The sequence below is a fragment of the Theobroma cacao genome, chromosome 8 (genome assembly GCF_000208745.1).
Source record: "Theobroma cacao cultivar B97-61/B2 chromosome 8, Criollo_cocoa_genome_V2, whole genome shotgun sequence".
NCBI classification, from domain to species: domain Eukaryota; kingdom Viridiplantae; phylum Streptophyta; class Magnoliopsida; order Malvales; family Malvaceae; genus Theobroma; species Theobroma cacao.
In genome coordinates, this window is record NC_030857.1 from 2,516,128 (window position 1) to 2,533,498 (window position 17,371).

The 17,371-nt window shown below is 34.4% G+C and overlaps 3 protein-coding genes and 1 long non-coding RNA gene across 5 annotated transcripts; 3 read left to right on the forward strand and 1 right to left on the reverse strand.

Moving 5' to 3' along the window:
• Positions 502–3,491, forward strand: LOC108663069. The gene is made up of 3 exons (XR_001928989.1): positions 502–656; positions 2,987–3,032; positions 3,299–3,491. It is a non-coding gene; the product is annotated as an uncharacterized LOC108663069 (long non-coding RNA).
• LOC18591668 (NADH dehydrogenase [ubiquinone] 1 beta subcomplex subunit 2) lies at positions 5,056–6,785 on the forward strand. The gene is made up of 4 exons (XM_007017916.2): positions 5,056–5,288; positions 5,819–5,864; positions 5,963–6,025; positions 6,541–6,785. The coding sequence occupies exons 1-3, from the start codon at positions 5,185–5,187 to the stop codon at positions 6,023–6,025; spliced, it is 213 nt and encodes a 70-aa protein (XP_007017978.1). The 5' UTR covers positions 5,056–5,184; the 3' UTR covers positions 6,541–6,785.
• LOC18591669 lies at positions 8,548–9,237 on the reverse strand. The gene has a single exon (XM_007017917.2). The coding sequence runs from the start codon at positions 9,235–9,237 to the stop codon at positions 8,548–8,550; it is 690 nt and encodes a 229-aa protein (XP_007017979.2).
• Positions 14,795–16,642, forward strand: LOC18591670 (cytokinin riboside 5'-monophosphate phosphoribohydrolase LOG5). Of its 2 annotated transcripts, none has more exons than XM_007017918.2 (7): positions 14,795–15,056; positions 15,210–15,307; positions 15,412–15,442; positions 15,553–15,652; positions 15,747–15,817; positions 15,909–16,052; positions 16,205–16,642. In XM_007017918.2, exons 1-7 carry the CDS (start codon positions 14,940–14,942, stop codon positions 16,301–16,303), a joined length of 660 nt encoding a protein of 219 aa, XP_007017980.1. In that variant the 5' UTR covers positions 14,795–14,939; the 3' UTR covers positions 16,304–16,642. The 2 variants fall into 2 exon arrangements, with proteins under 2 accessions (XP_007017980.1, XP_017980798.1); XM_018125309.1 differs by having other exon boundaries at positions 15,002–15,056; positions 15,152–15,307.

Below are 17,371 nucleotides of genomic sequence, written 5' to 3' on the forward strand. Positions count from 1 at the left end.
GCCCAAAGTACAAAACAACAATCTAGCAACTTTCAGTTAAAATTTAATTAATCAAATTAATGGACAAATTTTGATTAAAACTGTTCAATCAATTCGAATAATTTAAAAATAAAATATAATTAAATTAATTAATTTGATTGATTACAATTTTATAACAATTTATTGATCATTCGAATTAATCTATTTATCTCTAAATTATTTATAAATTATAACATATATAATAATATAAAATATATTATAGCGTATATATTTATATGATAATATAAATATATTATAACATATATCTATACTATATATAAATGTAGGATAATTTGATTACTGATCAATTTTTTTCAATTGAGTCTCTAATTGAATGACAAGTGTCATTCAATTAGAGGCCTGTCTTATTTTTTTTTTGGCTATTGCTATTAAAAACGACGTCGTATTGATATTAAGTCTTTTACATTCCTAATTGTCAATTAAGAGGTTTTTTTTTTTACCCTTCAGTCGGTTGTTCTCTTATTGTTGATTTCCTTCTCCATTTTCTTCTTCTCATTTTGTTATTTTGTTATCTTTGCTTTCGACGATCCACCTTTCAATTGTCGTTAGCCTCTCTTCTGCCCGTCGCTTAGCTTCCGTTTCCTCCCCTGTCATGCTGGACTCTCCTTCCTCCGCTGGTACCTCCTCTCTCTCTCTCTCTCTCTCTCTCTCTCTCTCTCTCTCTCTCTCTCTCTCTCTTTCTCAATTAGTTAAATAGTTTGAGCAGCATTTACCAAATTAATCCTTTATTCGTAGCATCTCATTCGTCCCCATTTTCTTCTTCTCATTTTGTAGGTCTCAGTCATGTTGGAAACTTTCGAGACTATAAACATATGTTTTGTTCATCCTTTTTGGAGAAATTCTCCAACAATTACAAAGCTGTGCCCTAAAGTACTTGGGACTCTAATGGTCAAAGTCCCAATTTGACCTATATGTTTCTAATTTCTCCATTACCAGCACTCTCTGACAATTTCATACTGTTTCCATTGTCTGGCTTATTCACTCAAGCCAATGCTCTTTTTCTCGCAAGCTTTTCCTTTACCCAACTGCTTTTTATTATAACTTCCTTTGGTTTGTGGCAGGTATAATTCATAATCACTTAGATTCCAATCCCCGTTGGCTTTTTATTTTTGTTTTCTTCATAAATGGAATGCAGTTATTGTAATGATTAGATTTCCTTGATTTTGAGCTATTTTTATGTGTTAGTTTATGGCTGTTGTGCTGGTATGGGTAGTATGATTTCTCATACGTTATAAATATTCAGAAGTCTCTTTAACAAGAAAATATTAAAGATGTATAACTTTTCATAGATCAGCATATTAAAGATGTAAATCATATTCCTTGTATATTGAGGAATTGTTAGTAAGTTAATATTTCTTTTATTAGATTATGTTTATTTATCATTTCTCAAATGAGATAACAATATTGTCGGCTTCTTTTTGTATGAGTTTGTCTTCCAGCTTAATCATGTCAAAGAAGAGCCTTTATAACCAAAACTTAATGGTAAAATTAAGCTTTGAAATATTTTTATAATAATGTTATTAGGTTTCCATGTAGCTTATCTTTAAGACGTTGCAATTAAGCAATCAATATTGCATTCCATGGTCATTCTCTTTTAGAATTCCCATTGTTGCTACATAGCCTTCCATTGTGTGTTTTCAATAAGATTGTGTTGTTATATATATAGCAAAATCCTTACATCAATAGATTCATGAGAACAACATTACTCAATAGTACACAAACAATCTTTCTATAGGTTCAATAAATCTTTTGTTCGACCTTTTGGTCTAAAATGAATACTGCTTCTCTAGTCGATAAGTTTTGGTTTAGATACACTGTTGGAGTAGAGTGCATCCATTTCTTCATAAAAGCATTAATCAATGCATGGAGATACTACTTGAAGTTTCATAATCTGTGTGTGAATTTAAAAAAGATCAGAACAGAAAATATACCATAAGGTAGATTTATGAAGTAGAAACTGCATGTCTAACATCCTTGGTTATTGATATTAATTTTGTTGGAGATTACAGAAAGAGTTCAGTATGCAAACTATGTAATGCTTTATAACTAGGTAATAGTATTTTCTTTCCTGCAAGTCACCTTTATGTATGTGAATCGTAGTGTGGGATAATTTAGATTTGACATGTGTTATTATGCCTTCAACATCAATAGTTAGAGCTGCAAAGACCTTAATTCAAATATTGCTCAATTTATAGAAGAAATTTTTCTTTTTTCTTGAGAAAGACATATATGTGAAGAAAATGGAAAGAATAAATATATATCTATGGATTGATGAAAAGGGCCTTGGAGAAGCTTAAATATGAAGACATTGTTAATAATTATACGATGTTGATTGGGCTTGTATTGGGATTAAAAGATGTATTTTTTGATGAGATGAATAATTTAGGTTTATGCTCTTCTATTTTCAAGCTGCTTTATGTTACGAATTTTGATTATAAAAGTTAGAATGGTAATTAAATTTAAATAATAGTGACACTTTGTTTAATGGTGTTGTAATGAAATATTATATTACTAAATAATGGAATTCCTTAAGTCTAAAGTTATTAAGAAGCCGTATTGATTAACCCATTCCAAGTGGATGCCACAGTTATTACATCGATGTGGTGTTCCACAAAGACAACATCATAGTTAGGAACTCAGTGACCTTGAAAAGTAATAAATGATATGGTAGGTTTCTGAGTTTATATGGTTCGTTGGCCTTAAAATCTTAGGCTTAGTAATGCTTTGTCTCCTTGCAAGATGATAAAGTGATGTAGTAACGAATGAGAATGTCGTTCAAACTATGAATAATGTGACTGTTGAAGTTAATTTTATTATTGAAAGAAACTTAAGATGTGCCCATTATGGATTTACGTTTTACACAGTCTGTTCCTTCAACCAGTTGTACAAAAATAATGAGTGTAAAAAGCCTTTATATGTACCCATAATGGATTGTTTCTTTATACAGTCTATATCTTCAACCAGTAGTACAGAAAGAAGAAATGATGTAGAAGGTATGTTTCAATATTTTCAAATCTTTTACTTTTTCTAGTTATTTATTATATTATTATACAACTAATTTGTAGTTAAAAAACACATTTACTTATACATTGTTTCTGTAATTTTCAAAAATATTAAGGCATTTATGGAGTTCCAAATTCTGAGTATAATAAACATGAACAAAGTATTGATACATCAGTTCTGTTAAGGAATAATAAGCTTAAAAGCCTATAAAAAAATTAGATGCTAAACAGATTTTATCTTTTCATGTATACAACAGGTCTAACGAAAGCAGCACAACAACAGAAACCAAACAAATGGAAAAAAGACATATCTAATAGTCAGTTAATCATGTGATCATTTTGTTTAACCAAAATAGGAACTTTTTTTTTGACAAGTTGATTTGCTTATGGTGTTCCCTTTTGATTAGTTTATTGTCTCTTTTACTTAAAGAACTGTTGTTGTTATGTATACTATTGAAAAAATTTTATCCTTTATCAATTTTTCCATTATTGAAATCAAATCAAATAATTTTTTATAATTAATATTAATTTATCTTTTTCTCTACAAACAATTTATCTTTTGAAGGTACCAAATTGAAAATACAACAAAATCTATAATTCTTGTTACATTTTTCATAGCATAGTTATAGGCACCATCCTAGTGTTTATATAATAGTATTAAATTTTTTTATTAATTTGATCTTTAACTGTATCAATCAATTCAATTAATTCTCACAACACATTATGTTAAAAAAATTTAACCGAATTAACTATTTACACACTTTTATTCAAATTCCAAACAAAATCAATGAGTATCTAAAAATTAAAAAACCATTAAATCCAAAATTAAGCTAAATATATAGTTTTTTAACAAAATTTGGATAAAATTCAAATAATTCAAATTATGAATAGCTGCTTTTCTGCGTTGGTAACATGTACACTACTTTGCTTTTCTTTCAATGAATGCAAGCTTTTCAATTGTGCAATAATTGAGTTTTAGGTTTTTAGTACATATTGTCATTTATTAGTAGTATAGTTGCGAAAAACTACACCCAAACTTGAAAATGTAAGAAAGCATTAAAAATAAATTGTGAATTCTAAGTGATAATCTATTATTGATAAGCAATTTGCAACACAAAAAGAAAATATAAAAATTGGATTTTATGTCAAACTTTACTATTTAAATTGACATTCATGTACGGTAATTAGTTTTTTATTTTTTATATTTTTTTTTCCGGGTAGGCAAAGGTTGGTAGTACATTTTTGTTTTAATGTACATAATTATTCTTTTTGCAAATTAAAAAGAAAAAGGTTGCTAGTGAAAATGATTTTCAAAGTTGACAGGCTGATATTGCTTGCTTTTCCAAAATTAGATACAACTAGAACTTGGTCCATGCATTAACTTATAACCCCCTTAGAAAATAGAAATCGAATATATTTATAGCTACTATCTGGGCCACGTGATTTTGCTAGACTGAATAAGTTAATAGCTTAGGATATAATTTAAGAGTATTTAAAAAAATCACTTATTTTTTTTTTAAAATTTAAATCGTCAAATTAATTAAAGAATTCAAATCAAATATTTAATTTTTTCTTTTCCCATGATTTTCATTACTTCTACTTTCTTCTTTTTTATTATTTTTTTGAATTCTTCCTTTAATTCCAAACTTTTCAATATTTGATAATAGTTTTTTAATAATAACATAATTGATGTTTCATCTTATTGCTTTTAAAATTATTTTCCGCTTATCAACGCAAAGAAAAATTCTACTACTACTTCTACGAATTATTATATAAATAAAATGAAAAACGAGTTGCAGAATTTTTTTAATTTGATTTTTTTGTTAAATTTTATTCCTTTAGAAGAAAAACAAATGAGGACAAAAATTATCATTTTTGTTGGGCTTTTGTTCAATAATTCTGTTTAGTCCGTTAGATTAAGGACCAGAAAGCCCAGTATCAGAAACGATTTAGGATCCGGTCCAGCAGATATAAGAATCGGGCCCTTAGCCGCTTTTCATGATCATATTAGAATCCAACGGTTGGGATCGTTCGAATCAAACCAACCGGCAGTACACTCCATAGTTTCATCCAGAACAATCTCGGGGTCGAACATTTGGACCGTTTCTGGTGATTCAGGGTTTGGTGACGGAGAGGAACGGAGATGGGAGGAGGCCACGAAGGGAGCACGACTTACAAAGGTGTAACTTTGCACCATCCAAAGCGATGGCATACCGTCACCGGCAAGGGCTTGTGCGCCATCATGTGGTAATTTTTTTTGCTTTTAACTTAATCTGAATCTTGATTTGTCATCTTGTGCATTAATCTGCGGTTTTAAATTGGCTAATTATATGAAACACGCTTGAGTATAATCCCGATCCGCTAGCTTTGCTTTGTTAGATTTAGTTTAATGAATGATGCATTTATGCTAAGTCATTGGGCAAATTGGGTGCAATTAGCACAGCTGAAGAAGAAGTCATGGATATGCCGAGAACTGGGGATTTTTGCTGAAGAATAGTACAGTAAAGGCTTGAATTTGGTTGAATTAATTTTATTTTCATAGGGTTTTAATTCTAGGGTTTCACTTGTTTGCCTGGTTGGGCTGGAATTTTTTTTTTTAATAAGGATCATGTATATTTTTCGTTAAACTCAGTTTTGATTTTTGCTTCCAATATGTGGTTTCTAAATTATCCTTCTGAACGATAGATAATAGCTGGAGAAGTTTCTTGCTTACATTTGTAATTCATTACTGCAATGCTGGTAGATTTGATGAAGGTTCTTGAAATTTGGTGTTTCAGGTTTTGGGTCTTGTACAGGGCTAAGCAAGATGGTCCCGTAGTATTGGTACGAAGTAACTCTTTTCTGCATTCTTGATAGTCAAGTCCTTATTATCAGTAACTTGCTTTCTTGGCTTAGACTGATTTTGGTTATGTATCTCTTAGGGCTGGCGGCACCCTTGGGAGGGACATGATGACCATTCTCACGGCCATGGAGACAAGCATTAGGTACTGTTTTTCTTTTTATGTGATTGCTTCACACAAATTTGTAGTTTCAGTATTGTATAATCTGATTTAGTTTTGCTGTAGTAGGAGTTCATTATGAAACTTAAAAGATATGCGACTATATATTTTGAGCTTTAAGTCTACCAAACTGAAGGCGTTATGATCTGGCACTCTAGTTATGTAATTGATGGTATCTACATATGTATGCATAAGGATTATAACTAAAAGAAGATTAGGGAAGAGCTAAACCTAGGAATTGCGAAGGCATTTTTAGTTATTTAATTATTTCTTGACTTCTATATTTGCCTATTCTGTCACTTACGAAGGTCTTAGGAGATTAACATTCATTTCATTTGGTGGTTAGTGGTCATGTTTTGTCCCCTTTTATCTGTTTGCTGCCTATTAAGATGTGCATATAGTTTGTTATGGTACTCTTCTTAAGCTCTTGTTAAGGTAATATTTATATTCATATGGTAAGAATGCAGTATGAAATTGAAGAAACTTGTTTTCAATTTCAGTGATTATTGGCACTGTGTTCGGCTGCAGCCTGAAGAAAAATATATGATTAGCAGTTGCTGGTGCAGATGCCGTTTTGGATGTCTTGTGTTAATTACTTCTGATTCAATAAAGTGATTGTGAAAAGGGATTTTAAGCATAATGAGATGAAATATGAGACTCCATTACAACATTTTAGTTAAACGTATGGTTTTTTCTTTGTAAGCATGGTTTTTCTGAATGAATGAATGTATTTATGCGCACCTCTTTTTCTTTTCTTTCTTTCCTCCTTACTTTGATTTTTAATATTATCATTATTCAGCTGAAGGTAGATTTAGGGTCACTTGAAGTTCCTTTATGTTAGTCTATTCTAGTAAATTGCTGTGCCTTATTCTACAAAATTACCATTCCGTTGCCATGTAGAAAGCAAATTACCAGTTTGCTTGGACAATGGTTGAGATTCAAGTTTTCTCTTATGGGTTATTGTTGTTCAAACACTTTCTATTGTTCCTCACCTAGAATGAACTTACAGATAGCCCTGAATACTTGACTTGGTTTAGCTGAAAGTGCAACGCTGGCTGCGTCGTCCGGTTTTGAGCATGAGACTTCCCCTCCCTCTTTAATGGGTTAAATGACAAATGCCCATTTTGGTGACTAACACAGCCTTAAGTTGAGAGTGATCTCGAATTCTTGATGCTTTCACAGAGTGGTTTTCATGGCAAAATTTGTGGTAATTATTGCCTTTTATAATAAAGGGAACCTGAATTCAAGCTTATGCTTGTTTGTAAAGCTATCAAATTGATACAATATTAGGACAGAAACTGTTAAGGGCTTCGAAGTGTTAAAACATAATATGCTTTGAAATGTGATATTCTCATTTTGGATGGTTGTCCCTGGCCCAGAGCATTGATCCGAGCACAGCTCAGAACGGCTTGGGGCATTCATTCACAAGTCTCTTAGACTTGGCCCAACCGATGAGCATTGATCCTTCTCTTTCTGTTTGTGCAAGTTCAGGGAGTTATATTAAAGAATCTGTGCCTTGATGTGTCACCCTAACTGATCTGAAAGGTGCATAAGAATTCTAAATTGAACCACTGTCTAGATGTTCACGCAACGGAATTAGCAAGGTCAATAAGAAGAAGAATAAGACAAAAGGGCAGATCAGCGCCCGTGCCAATCGATTGTTCTGAACAAATGAGATTAAACAATCGGATTCTTCAATTGTTGTCAATTTCCCAACTGTTACCAGCATAATTCAAGCTGGTCTTACGCTGGTTTGTCCAATGAACACTGAACAGACGGAAAAAATTAAACCGATGCAGCCAGATTCATATCGCCATGGCATGCTTAATCAGGGAACAATGAACCACCTATGATTTTTATGTTTCCTATGCTTCAGTCCTGATTAGCACCTGTTGTTTGCATGATAGATTGTTCTCGTTGCTGTCATCACAATTCAGAATCAATTCTTTGGGCATCCAACGAGGCCTTGTCCACACCATTCTAAAAATCATTACGTGCAAATTTTAATTTGTTTAAGATATTAGCATGCTTAAAAAAATAAAGAAGATATTAGCATGCTTCAAACACTGCTGGAAGCTGAGGAGGAGATTCCTGAAAATGAGACAATCTAGCAGCTGTGCCAAATTTAATAGCAAGTTGGACTTCAACATAATGCATTTGAGAAGAAACGTTTTACTCTCCAACTAGACATAGTGAAGCATTCACATGGCAAGGAAACCAAAAAAAAAAAAAAAAATCAGAAAAATTCATAAGAAAAAAGATATAATTTCAACAAGTAATCAAACTGAAAAAAGAAAGAAAGTAAGGAATGCATTGGCAATTAGGACTGCGCTATCTTATTGAAAAGAATCAAAGAATTTTACATTTGGTTGTTCAATCGATGACTAAATCTGGTTATATACCAAACTGTAGCATGGCAACTCAATATGAGCAAACCGTTAAAACAAATAATTGCCAAATCATGAGTTGCCAACTTAACATGAAAAGGAAAAGTTATAGCTTCTGAATTAGTTGGTAAGTATGTTAAGAAGTAGAACTCTAGTCTGGATCAAACGTCTGAATATGCACTCTAGCTCAGCTTCAAGATCCTCGATGGTTATTTCCACTGCCTCCAATCTTTTATTTGCGCTTTGCAGTGCCATCTCATCGCTTATATCGTACAAGCTCTGGCAACTCGATCGTACGAACTTTGAGGCGAAAGACCCTTTAGCTGATTTTCTCTCTAACCAGGGTATGGAAATGAGGGACAGAAGTGGCTCCACCACGGATATAGCTGTCACTCTCACTTCTCTCATCACATCGACTACCATCATGAGATTGTCGTCTATAGGTGATAGTATGTCAGAAGTGATAGACTTGTTTCTCATCCCTTTAAGCGAATGCAAACATTTCAGGGTCTCTTTCTTTAGTTTCTTTGCATACCGGTTGTAAGCTGCAATTTTGGTTCCAATGTCTGCCTCATCGGTGCTCACTCTGCGCAAAGTAAATTGTAGGTCTTGCACATGTTCCTTGACAAGCAACAGAACATCTCTGGAAATGCCGCAAACTTCCAGCATTCTCGGAGATGCTTCCGAGACTTGATGAACCCATTTTTCTTGCCCCTGGTGAACAAGCGTCCGCTTGATTGTCGGTGAGTGAAGGAGGTCATTAGCGGAGTTATGTAAGTCTCTAAGAGCATTGAAGTTCAGGTTTGCCATTGTCAACCAAAGAAGCAAGAGAGTATCTTCTGAGAAGAATTTGAGCGGGGATACAGGCTGATGGTCAGTGAAGGTCAATAACCTCTCTTGACCGTGGCTTTATATTGATTCAATAAGACAAACTTATCCTAAATTGGATCTCAGGTCTCGAGGAAAAGGACTATGAAGTATCCTCCAGAGTATGGACTGGGGACAATTGATAACAGCTAAGGGACCAAATGTCTGCAGGAACTTTCCGCCTGGGATTGAGAACAAGCAGCATTTTCAAAGTGGTTAAGATAATGCTGCTGGTGACATCGACTGGTATAGAAAAGAATGCATGCACTAGAGAAGGATGCCAGCTTGTGTTCAATTCTTACAAGGAAGAGACAAGATGTTGCAAAAATGAGGGAAGTCTTTTTTATATGTCACTCTTTTCTGTTGTTTTCCTTTCTGGTAGCATGTACTCTGCATGGTCGTGTTTTCTGCGAACACAACATAAAATCTTAAATTAAGATTCACACTCCCGGTGAGGAACTTCCAAGAAGATTTTTGTGAAGGTTCCTTCATATATATCATTTATTCGGGAGAATGTAATAATTTAGTAGAAAGAAACCAAGTGGATTTGTAGTTTTATTAACCATAATTTTCCAGATTGGGGAACATGGAATTGGATTTTGCAGGCCAAAAGGAAAATGACAACAGGTGATTTTCTGGGATAATTATTACGGTCTTTATTTACGTGTTCTAATTAGGCTCATGCTGCCATGCACTATAAGATGACTTTGCAATGGCGAACATGGCACGGATGGCAAACTCACTTCAACTCTACAGCTTGGTTTGCTGCATTACCCCTAGCTATTATTCGTTGAAGATTGGTGAGAGGCTAGCGCTGGCCTCTCCGTCTCTCTCTTAATATTTGTAAATAAATTTTTTAAAGCATTTAATATTCATTTTTTATAGTATAAATATAATTTTCATATTTTTTTTTACTTTTTCATATTAAAAAGTATTAAACATCTATAACATAATTTTATCTCATATTTTAATATAAAATATAGACAGATAAATTGTTTAATAATTATTCCAGCCGAGCTCGGATTTTGAAATTCTTTTCTAAACCGGTCTTTTGGGCTTTGGTTTTCTGTAAGCCTACGTTTACTATCAGATAGAGATAACAGTGTGAAAGCCTATCCACATGTTCGGTGGGTGTAAGGTCCGGTATCAGTGGGCATCCACTCATCGACTGGATTTTGATATGAGTGACCGGAACAAATTATTTTCAATAATAATAATATATAATAAATTTTTTTTAAAAAATAATATACCAAGCTTTTAAATATTATTTAAATTGGCATATAAATTTTAAAAATTTCATAAAGGAGTTTTGGATATATCCGGATCACATAGCTCGATCCTTTTTATTATAATATACACACAAATAGTGTATGAAAAAGAACATATTTATTCATATATACATACATGTATGATTAAATATTAAATATAACTAAAAGTTAGTACTATTAGCCTTAATTTAACAATTTAAATGCTTAAGGCGAGTGGATTTTAATCATGATATCTGTATAAGAGCTTGAATAATGAGTTTATACGTGAGAAACATCCAATCATATCCAAAGTTACAAAAACAAGATCATATCACCTTTTTCTTTTTCTTTTTCCCTGAAATAAATCATTGATGCGTCAGACCACCTTCATGTGAAAAGCAAATTATTACGTGAGAATAAGCAGTGTAAAACGGGTGGTGGCAATTCGATAAACTCTGCTTTAGTAGGTCTTAACTAGTAATAATGTGAATTATCATTCATTTTAATTATGGTTTAAAATATAAAGCGTTACACCTCTGTCAGTGTTGACTAAGCTATGCACTTCTGCTATAAATTTCAAGAGAAAAGCAAAAAGACCTACTCGTTCTTAATTAATTCAGTGTTGATGACTTTCGGTTTTGCTTTTAAGTAAGATATAAGCTATAAAGATCCACTTGATACATGTAGGCGGGCTGATAACTTGGCTCTGCCACTGTTTTTTTTCATAATTTCTTCATACTGATGTTAAACTGTTTCACCCAGCACTATGAGAAATATAATATATGCTTGATTTGCACAAGAAAATTAAGAAGGAATAAAAGATGGACCGCGACAGAAAAAAAAGGGAGCTTAAGGTGAGTTTAGTCTGTAAATACCTGTGTTTAAAGTAAACATATTTGTTTAAGTTTGAAAAAAATTAAAGATTTGAAATTTAAATTCAAGACTTTCTCGAATATTCTTGATAAGGGTTAATGAATATATAATCTTATATTATAACTTATAAGATCATTAATTTTTTTGAAATTTTGGTCAATCTAATTATGTTGGGTCCTTTCAAATTAAGAGAAAGTGGGATTGTAACTTTTTACGATAGTACTTTCTTTCAACAAAAGTTGGATTGAGAATGTGTTTACCTACTTGCAAAGTTCCCACTATCCAAATTACCTGGTCGGAACTCAAAAGCTTCCTCCAAGAAGTCCGAGTGTGGGCTACTTTTCAACTTACAAGGAGGTTAAATATCGAATAAAAAAAAATAAAGTTAGACAACGTATTCGGTAGTCTAAATTAGAATGTTAGGACTTGAAAGGAGGATAGGCGCCAACACTAGACCGTTGCTTGCGCTGCGGCAATCAAGCCAGCCTTACTTTATCCCACCTTTGCCTTTGACTTGCCACTTATTTAGAGCCATCATTGCCGACCAAAAAGCTTAATCTAACAACTTTTCTCCAAGAGTCAGCGATCAGCACCCCTGAGGGAGAGAGTGAGAAAAAGTCCAGGGGGAGGCCCTGGGAAAAGAGTTTAGAAAAATTCTATTTTAATTTCTACTTTATTAGGTTGTAATGAAACCGGGAATCAAACAGGTCCAACAAAAGGTCGTTTTCCTGTCAAGAAATTCTGGGAAAAGTTGTATACGTAACAAAGAAAACCACAGCTAGGTCCAACGAATGAGTCTGTTCTGATCTTCAGAGAGAAAAATCGTGAAAACTAGATGACCCAGTGTGCGGACATGTTGGATCAAATTTCATACGCAATTTCGGGCACGGAAGGATAAAAATGACAGCAGTCTGACAATTGAAAAAGAAATAAAGAGGTGTTTACATGGTTAAGAGCATGATCCATTGGCAAAGTCTTCTGACTTAGCTTGAAGAGTACTGTCCCAAAACTTTGGTTATGAGCTTTGCTTACAACAGCTTGACGTGAAGAATTGAAGACATCTTTGTAAGATTTGACTTGCATATCTGGAAAAGAATAAGAAAAGAAAACTGATGTCGTATCACCCTTGACAAATTGTACACATAGGGCCAGACTTGGTAGTTTGATTCGGTAAATCAAAAATTGGGGTAGAAGAATAAATTTACTGCCGTCATTAGTTTTCTGCCATTTTGACCCAATCAACAAAGCGGTGGTTAACCATGGCAATGGGGAGTAATTAATAATTGCTGGAATTGATTAATATTCCTTAAAAATCTGAATTTGTTGGTTGTTAGGGTGGAGCCCCGGTGAACCCGAAGCTGTGGAAGAAATTGGGAGTGTAGGTCCAAGAATAGGGTTCCCTACGATTGACTGAATGGATCAAAAAGTTGAAAATCATGCTAAGGAGAAGACTTTCTCATCATATCTTTTCCTAATATTAATTAATTAATTTCTTCAACAGCCTATTCAACCAAAGAACTTTCTTTGTTGAAGAAAATGACGACTATGCTACTTTTTCGTATAAAAATTCTTCCGTGGATTAATAGTACTGGTTTGGGTTCTTAATCTTATCTGTCGGTAAAATAAGAGAATGACAAATGTATTAATTTTCGTTCCCGTAAAGGAACTAAATTCGTGTCTGATGTTGTTAAAGGAGAAGATAAGCACGTGAACAAAAGAAAATTTTAAGTCAAAAACACGTGTTTAGTGTTTAGCTTTATATAATAATTTATTAATAATTATTGTAGTTATTAAGAATTGTAAGTTTTACTCTGTTTGTTGAAAGTTAGTTTTCCTTATAGTACTTGTAACTAATACAAATAGGAGTCATTTGTACAAAATAACAGATACAAGATTTACAATATTTTTTTGTCTAAATTCTTCTTTTTTGCACTTAAACACTTCAACTTCTTCGATACTCTTCGATACTTTAATAGATGTAAGCCTGCAAGCTCTCCATGCTTTGCCAAATTCATTTTACAAGCAAAATTCTCAAACCGAACAGTTTCACTTTCAAGCTGCTACTAGACTGATTCTGGTTTAAGCAGGAATTGAGAAGCAAGACAAATACAAAAAAAAGAATGTTGCGAGCCCAAATTTGTCGGTCGAAAAGTTTTTGCACGGATAACCAAGCGTATCTTATCCTTTGCACGTGTTGGCGATGATGTTTGGTCGTAGTACGGAACCAGTTGACGCTTGAAAGAGGGGCCTCACAAGCAATAAAAACAGCCTACGTCAAATTTGAAGATAACAAAATGGGCCTCCAGTTTGCCAGCTACCCCTATGGCGGCCACCTATCACCTCGCACCAGTTGGCTCGCAGATCCAAGCGTTAGTTTAACGTTGCTTCCTCAATTTATCAAGTAAAAAAATTGTTTAGACTAGTCCCCCTACAGAGTTTTTGCATGTAGTTGTTTTATTTTTAATGTTAATCATTCGAGGTTCGTGATCAAGAAATCTGATTAACTTATTCTAACGTTCCTAGTGGAAATCAACGCGGAAGAAGGGAACAAGAGCTATAGCTCGTACGATGACTAAATGCAAGACATATACTTAGTCAATCTGGTGCCCTCTCTTTCTGTTCACATGCATGGCTTTAAGATACAGCTAAGACAAAATAATGGCAATATTATTAGACTGAGCAATGTCCTTTTGCTGCCCAAAAATAATGGCCAATTATGCACACGAGTCATATTGTTCCGAGCATTGATTTGGGTGCCATGCTGGGCTTCGAAAAAGGGGGAAACTCTAATCAATTCCGGGAGCCATACCTGCCTGCCCTGCATCATTTTTGCCTCTTGCACCGCATCGGTGATGGCTGATTGTTTGAACTGATTTTAGTTTGGAAATCTGTCGAAGAGTAAAAGGAATTTATGAGATAAAAAAAAAAAGAAAGAACGAAAAAAGAGAAACCAAATTGATAGCAAATGCAAGAATGTCTGTGTTAGACAACGCAAGAGTCTCGGCTGAGAATTAGCTATGTCAAAAGACAAGATCTTGGTCTAATCCCTTCTATGTGAATATCATTGATCAACACTTGTATATATTGTTATGAGCAGTTAAATGGAAATTTACACTTCCTGCTTCAAACTTAACAGTCTGTAAACACAGTGTAAATTATTTCGGCGTATCTCTGTCTCGCATGAAAAGGAAAATGTTGTTCAACGTGGAATCAAGCCAGTGGATGAGAGCATCAAGAGAGGTTAAGAAAAAACGAATCCTGTCGGCGAATTTGGTAAAGCAAAGTTTTTGGGGTTTCGAGACCCACGTGGCGCAACAGGATTCTACGCGTAACGAAAGTTATCAGTGCTACAACTGGAGCTCCTATAAATGGTGTAGTTCCATGTTCCTCTTTTGGTATTGGGTCCTCCTTTGCCTCAAGAATCTTTAGAAAATACCCTTTACCTTTAGCTTTAGGTTAAATCAATCAAATAGAAAGAGCAGTAAAAAAAAAAGAAAAAGAAAAATACACACCAAAAAGAGAGATATGGAGGAGAATAAAGCGGTGAATTCCAGGTTCAAAAGGGTTTGTGTCTTTTGCGGAAGTAGCACCGGCAAGCGAAACTGCTATCGTGAAGCTGCCCTTGAGCTGGGCAAAGAGCTGGTATTCCCCTCACCATATACATCATTGAATTGATCAAAAGCTACTACTGATATATATTCTCTTCTCCAATGCTTTCTTTCTTTCTTTTCGTTCAGCTTTGCTAACAACTTGTAACTAAGCTCCTTCCTTGGGTTTACTTTCTTGGCTCTCAAGGTATCCAGGAGGTTGGATCTTGTTTATGGTGGAGGAAGTGTCGGGTTGATGGGATTGGTTTCTCAGGAGGTCCACCGAGGTGGAGGACATGTTTTAGGGTACGAGTACATATCTTCCATCTATATTCCTGACTGGAAATTGATTTTCTTCTGCAGGCTACTAAATTGTTTCTTGCTGTTGATTTTCTTTATTTTATCCACAGAATTATCCCCAAAACTCTGATGAGAAAAGAGGTCCAAAATCTTTCCTTTTGGTTTTTCTTCTATCTTAAACTAAATACACTTTTTCCTGATACGTCACTAAACCATAATGCAGAAATGTCCTTTTGGTTTTCGTTAAGCAGATAACAGGGGAAACAGTAGGAGAGGTCAAACCTGTTGCGGACATGCACCAAAGGAAAGCTGAGATGGCCCGCCATTCTGACTGTTTTATCGCCTTACCAGGTCTCTCTCAAGTCTCAATCCTTCTCCCTTAAAAATTAATGGTTCTAATTGATCATGCTTTGCTTAAGTTTATTGTTTGTTTTCAATTGATCAGGTGGATATGGAACTCTGGAAGAGTTATTAGAAGTCATAACATGGGCCCAGCTTGGAATCCACGACAAGCCTGTAAAGCCACTTAATGTCTCATCATGAATCTATTTGGCTTGAAACTGGTTTCTAAAACCATACTAACTTTTATTTCATATCCTGACAACAGGTTGGCTTGATTAATGTGGATGGCTACTACAATTCTCTGCTCACCTTCTTGGACAAAGCCGTGGATGATGGATTCATCAGACCATCCCAACGTAGTATTGTTGTCTCCGCTCCGACTGCGAGAGAACTTGTCCAAAAACTTGAGGTGGGTTTTTTTTTTCCAATGTTTCATGGCATATAATCACAGGTCTATGATTGAATTCTTGGGTCCATTTTAGCAGTAGTATTTATTTCTTTATTGAATTATTGTAGTATATATCTGCTCCGAGAACTTAGGATAGTGTTTTGTTTGAATAGGAATACGTGCCACTGCATGATGGAGTTGTTGCTAAGGCCAGGTGGGAGGCTGAACAATTGGAGCTGAATTCATCTTTGCAATCTGAAATTGCTCGTTAATTAGAGAAAGAGGACAAAGGTCTCTCTTTCGTAAGTTTTTTTCTTTTCTTTTCTTTTTTTATGGTTTTTCCGATCAGCAAATGTAAGTATGCAACTAGCTAGGGTTCCTCCTTTCAAGTTTTGTATGTACCGTGTTGCTCTAGGATAGAAAGGAGAAAAAATCCTTGGTATAAAAAGGAAAAACAAAAATTGCTAGGTGGTTGTTAACTCCTTGTGTTGGATGAAAATGGCAAGTAGCAAGTGGTGTTTGCTTTGTCATATGCTAATCTGTAAAAGTTACAAGGAAAAGAACACGAAGGAAAAACAAAAAAAAGAATGCAGCTTTTTATTCTCTTTTCCATGCCTGCTGTTTCTGCTTTACCCCTCTTTCTCACACTCTTCCTTACATCCTTTTGAGCTATTGCAGTTTGGAGGTAATAATTCCATTATGGAGTTTTGTCAAAGCTTTTTCTTTTTTAAATTCATGTGCAGTGGTTCAAAAATCATGGACCCAAAAGAAAATTTCTGCTCAATCACAGCGAATACCTAATGGTAACTGGTGAAAGAAGTACTTCCAGTCCACCAGGAGTGGTCGGAAAAGCTTGGCAAAAGCCATAATTCATGTATTTTCTTATACTTTTTACTCCCCTTGAGCTTCTTTTTTGGTTTTTAATTTCCCTTTTACTGCAAGAGAGAAATCTTCAATTTGATTGGAGAGAGGGAATACTGACGGGGAATGATGAGTGGCCTGAATATAGCTAACTAATCATGGCGGCTTGGCAATCCGCGAAAGGTCACGTTTGAGGTCCACAATTTCCATTTTTTCTCAATTTCCCACTTGCACCTCTTTCTTTGTCAATTTTCTATGGCCTTCAATTTAGTGTACTGTTTTGATTTTGAAAAGGCTAAAAAAAACAATAGCTAAGTACTGGTAGCATAGTAAAAAGTAGCAACAGTAAGGCAGGGCAAACCCTTTGAGCCTTCAGATTGGTGCTTGAATTCACCGTAGGTGAATGGCATCATTGGTTTTTGGTGTTGGGTACCACTTCACGCGTTCCTTATCCGGACTCTGGCCTATCTATATAACCC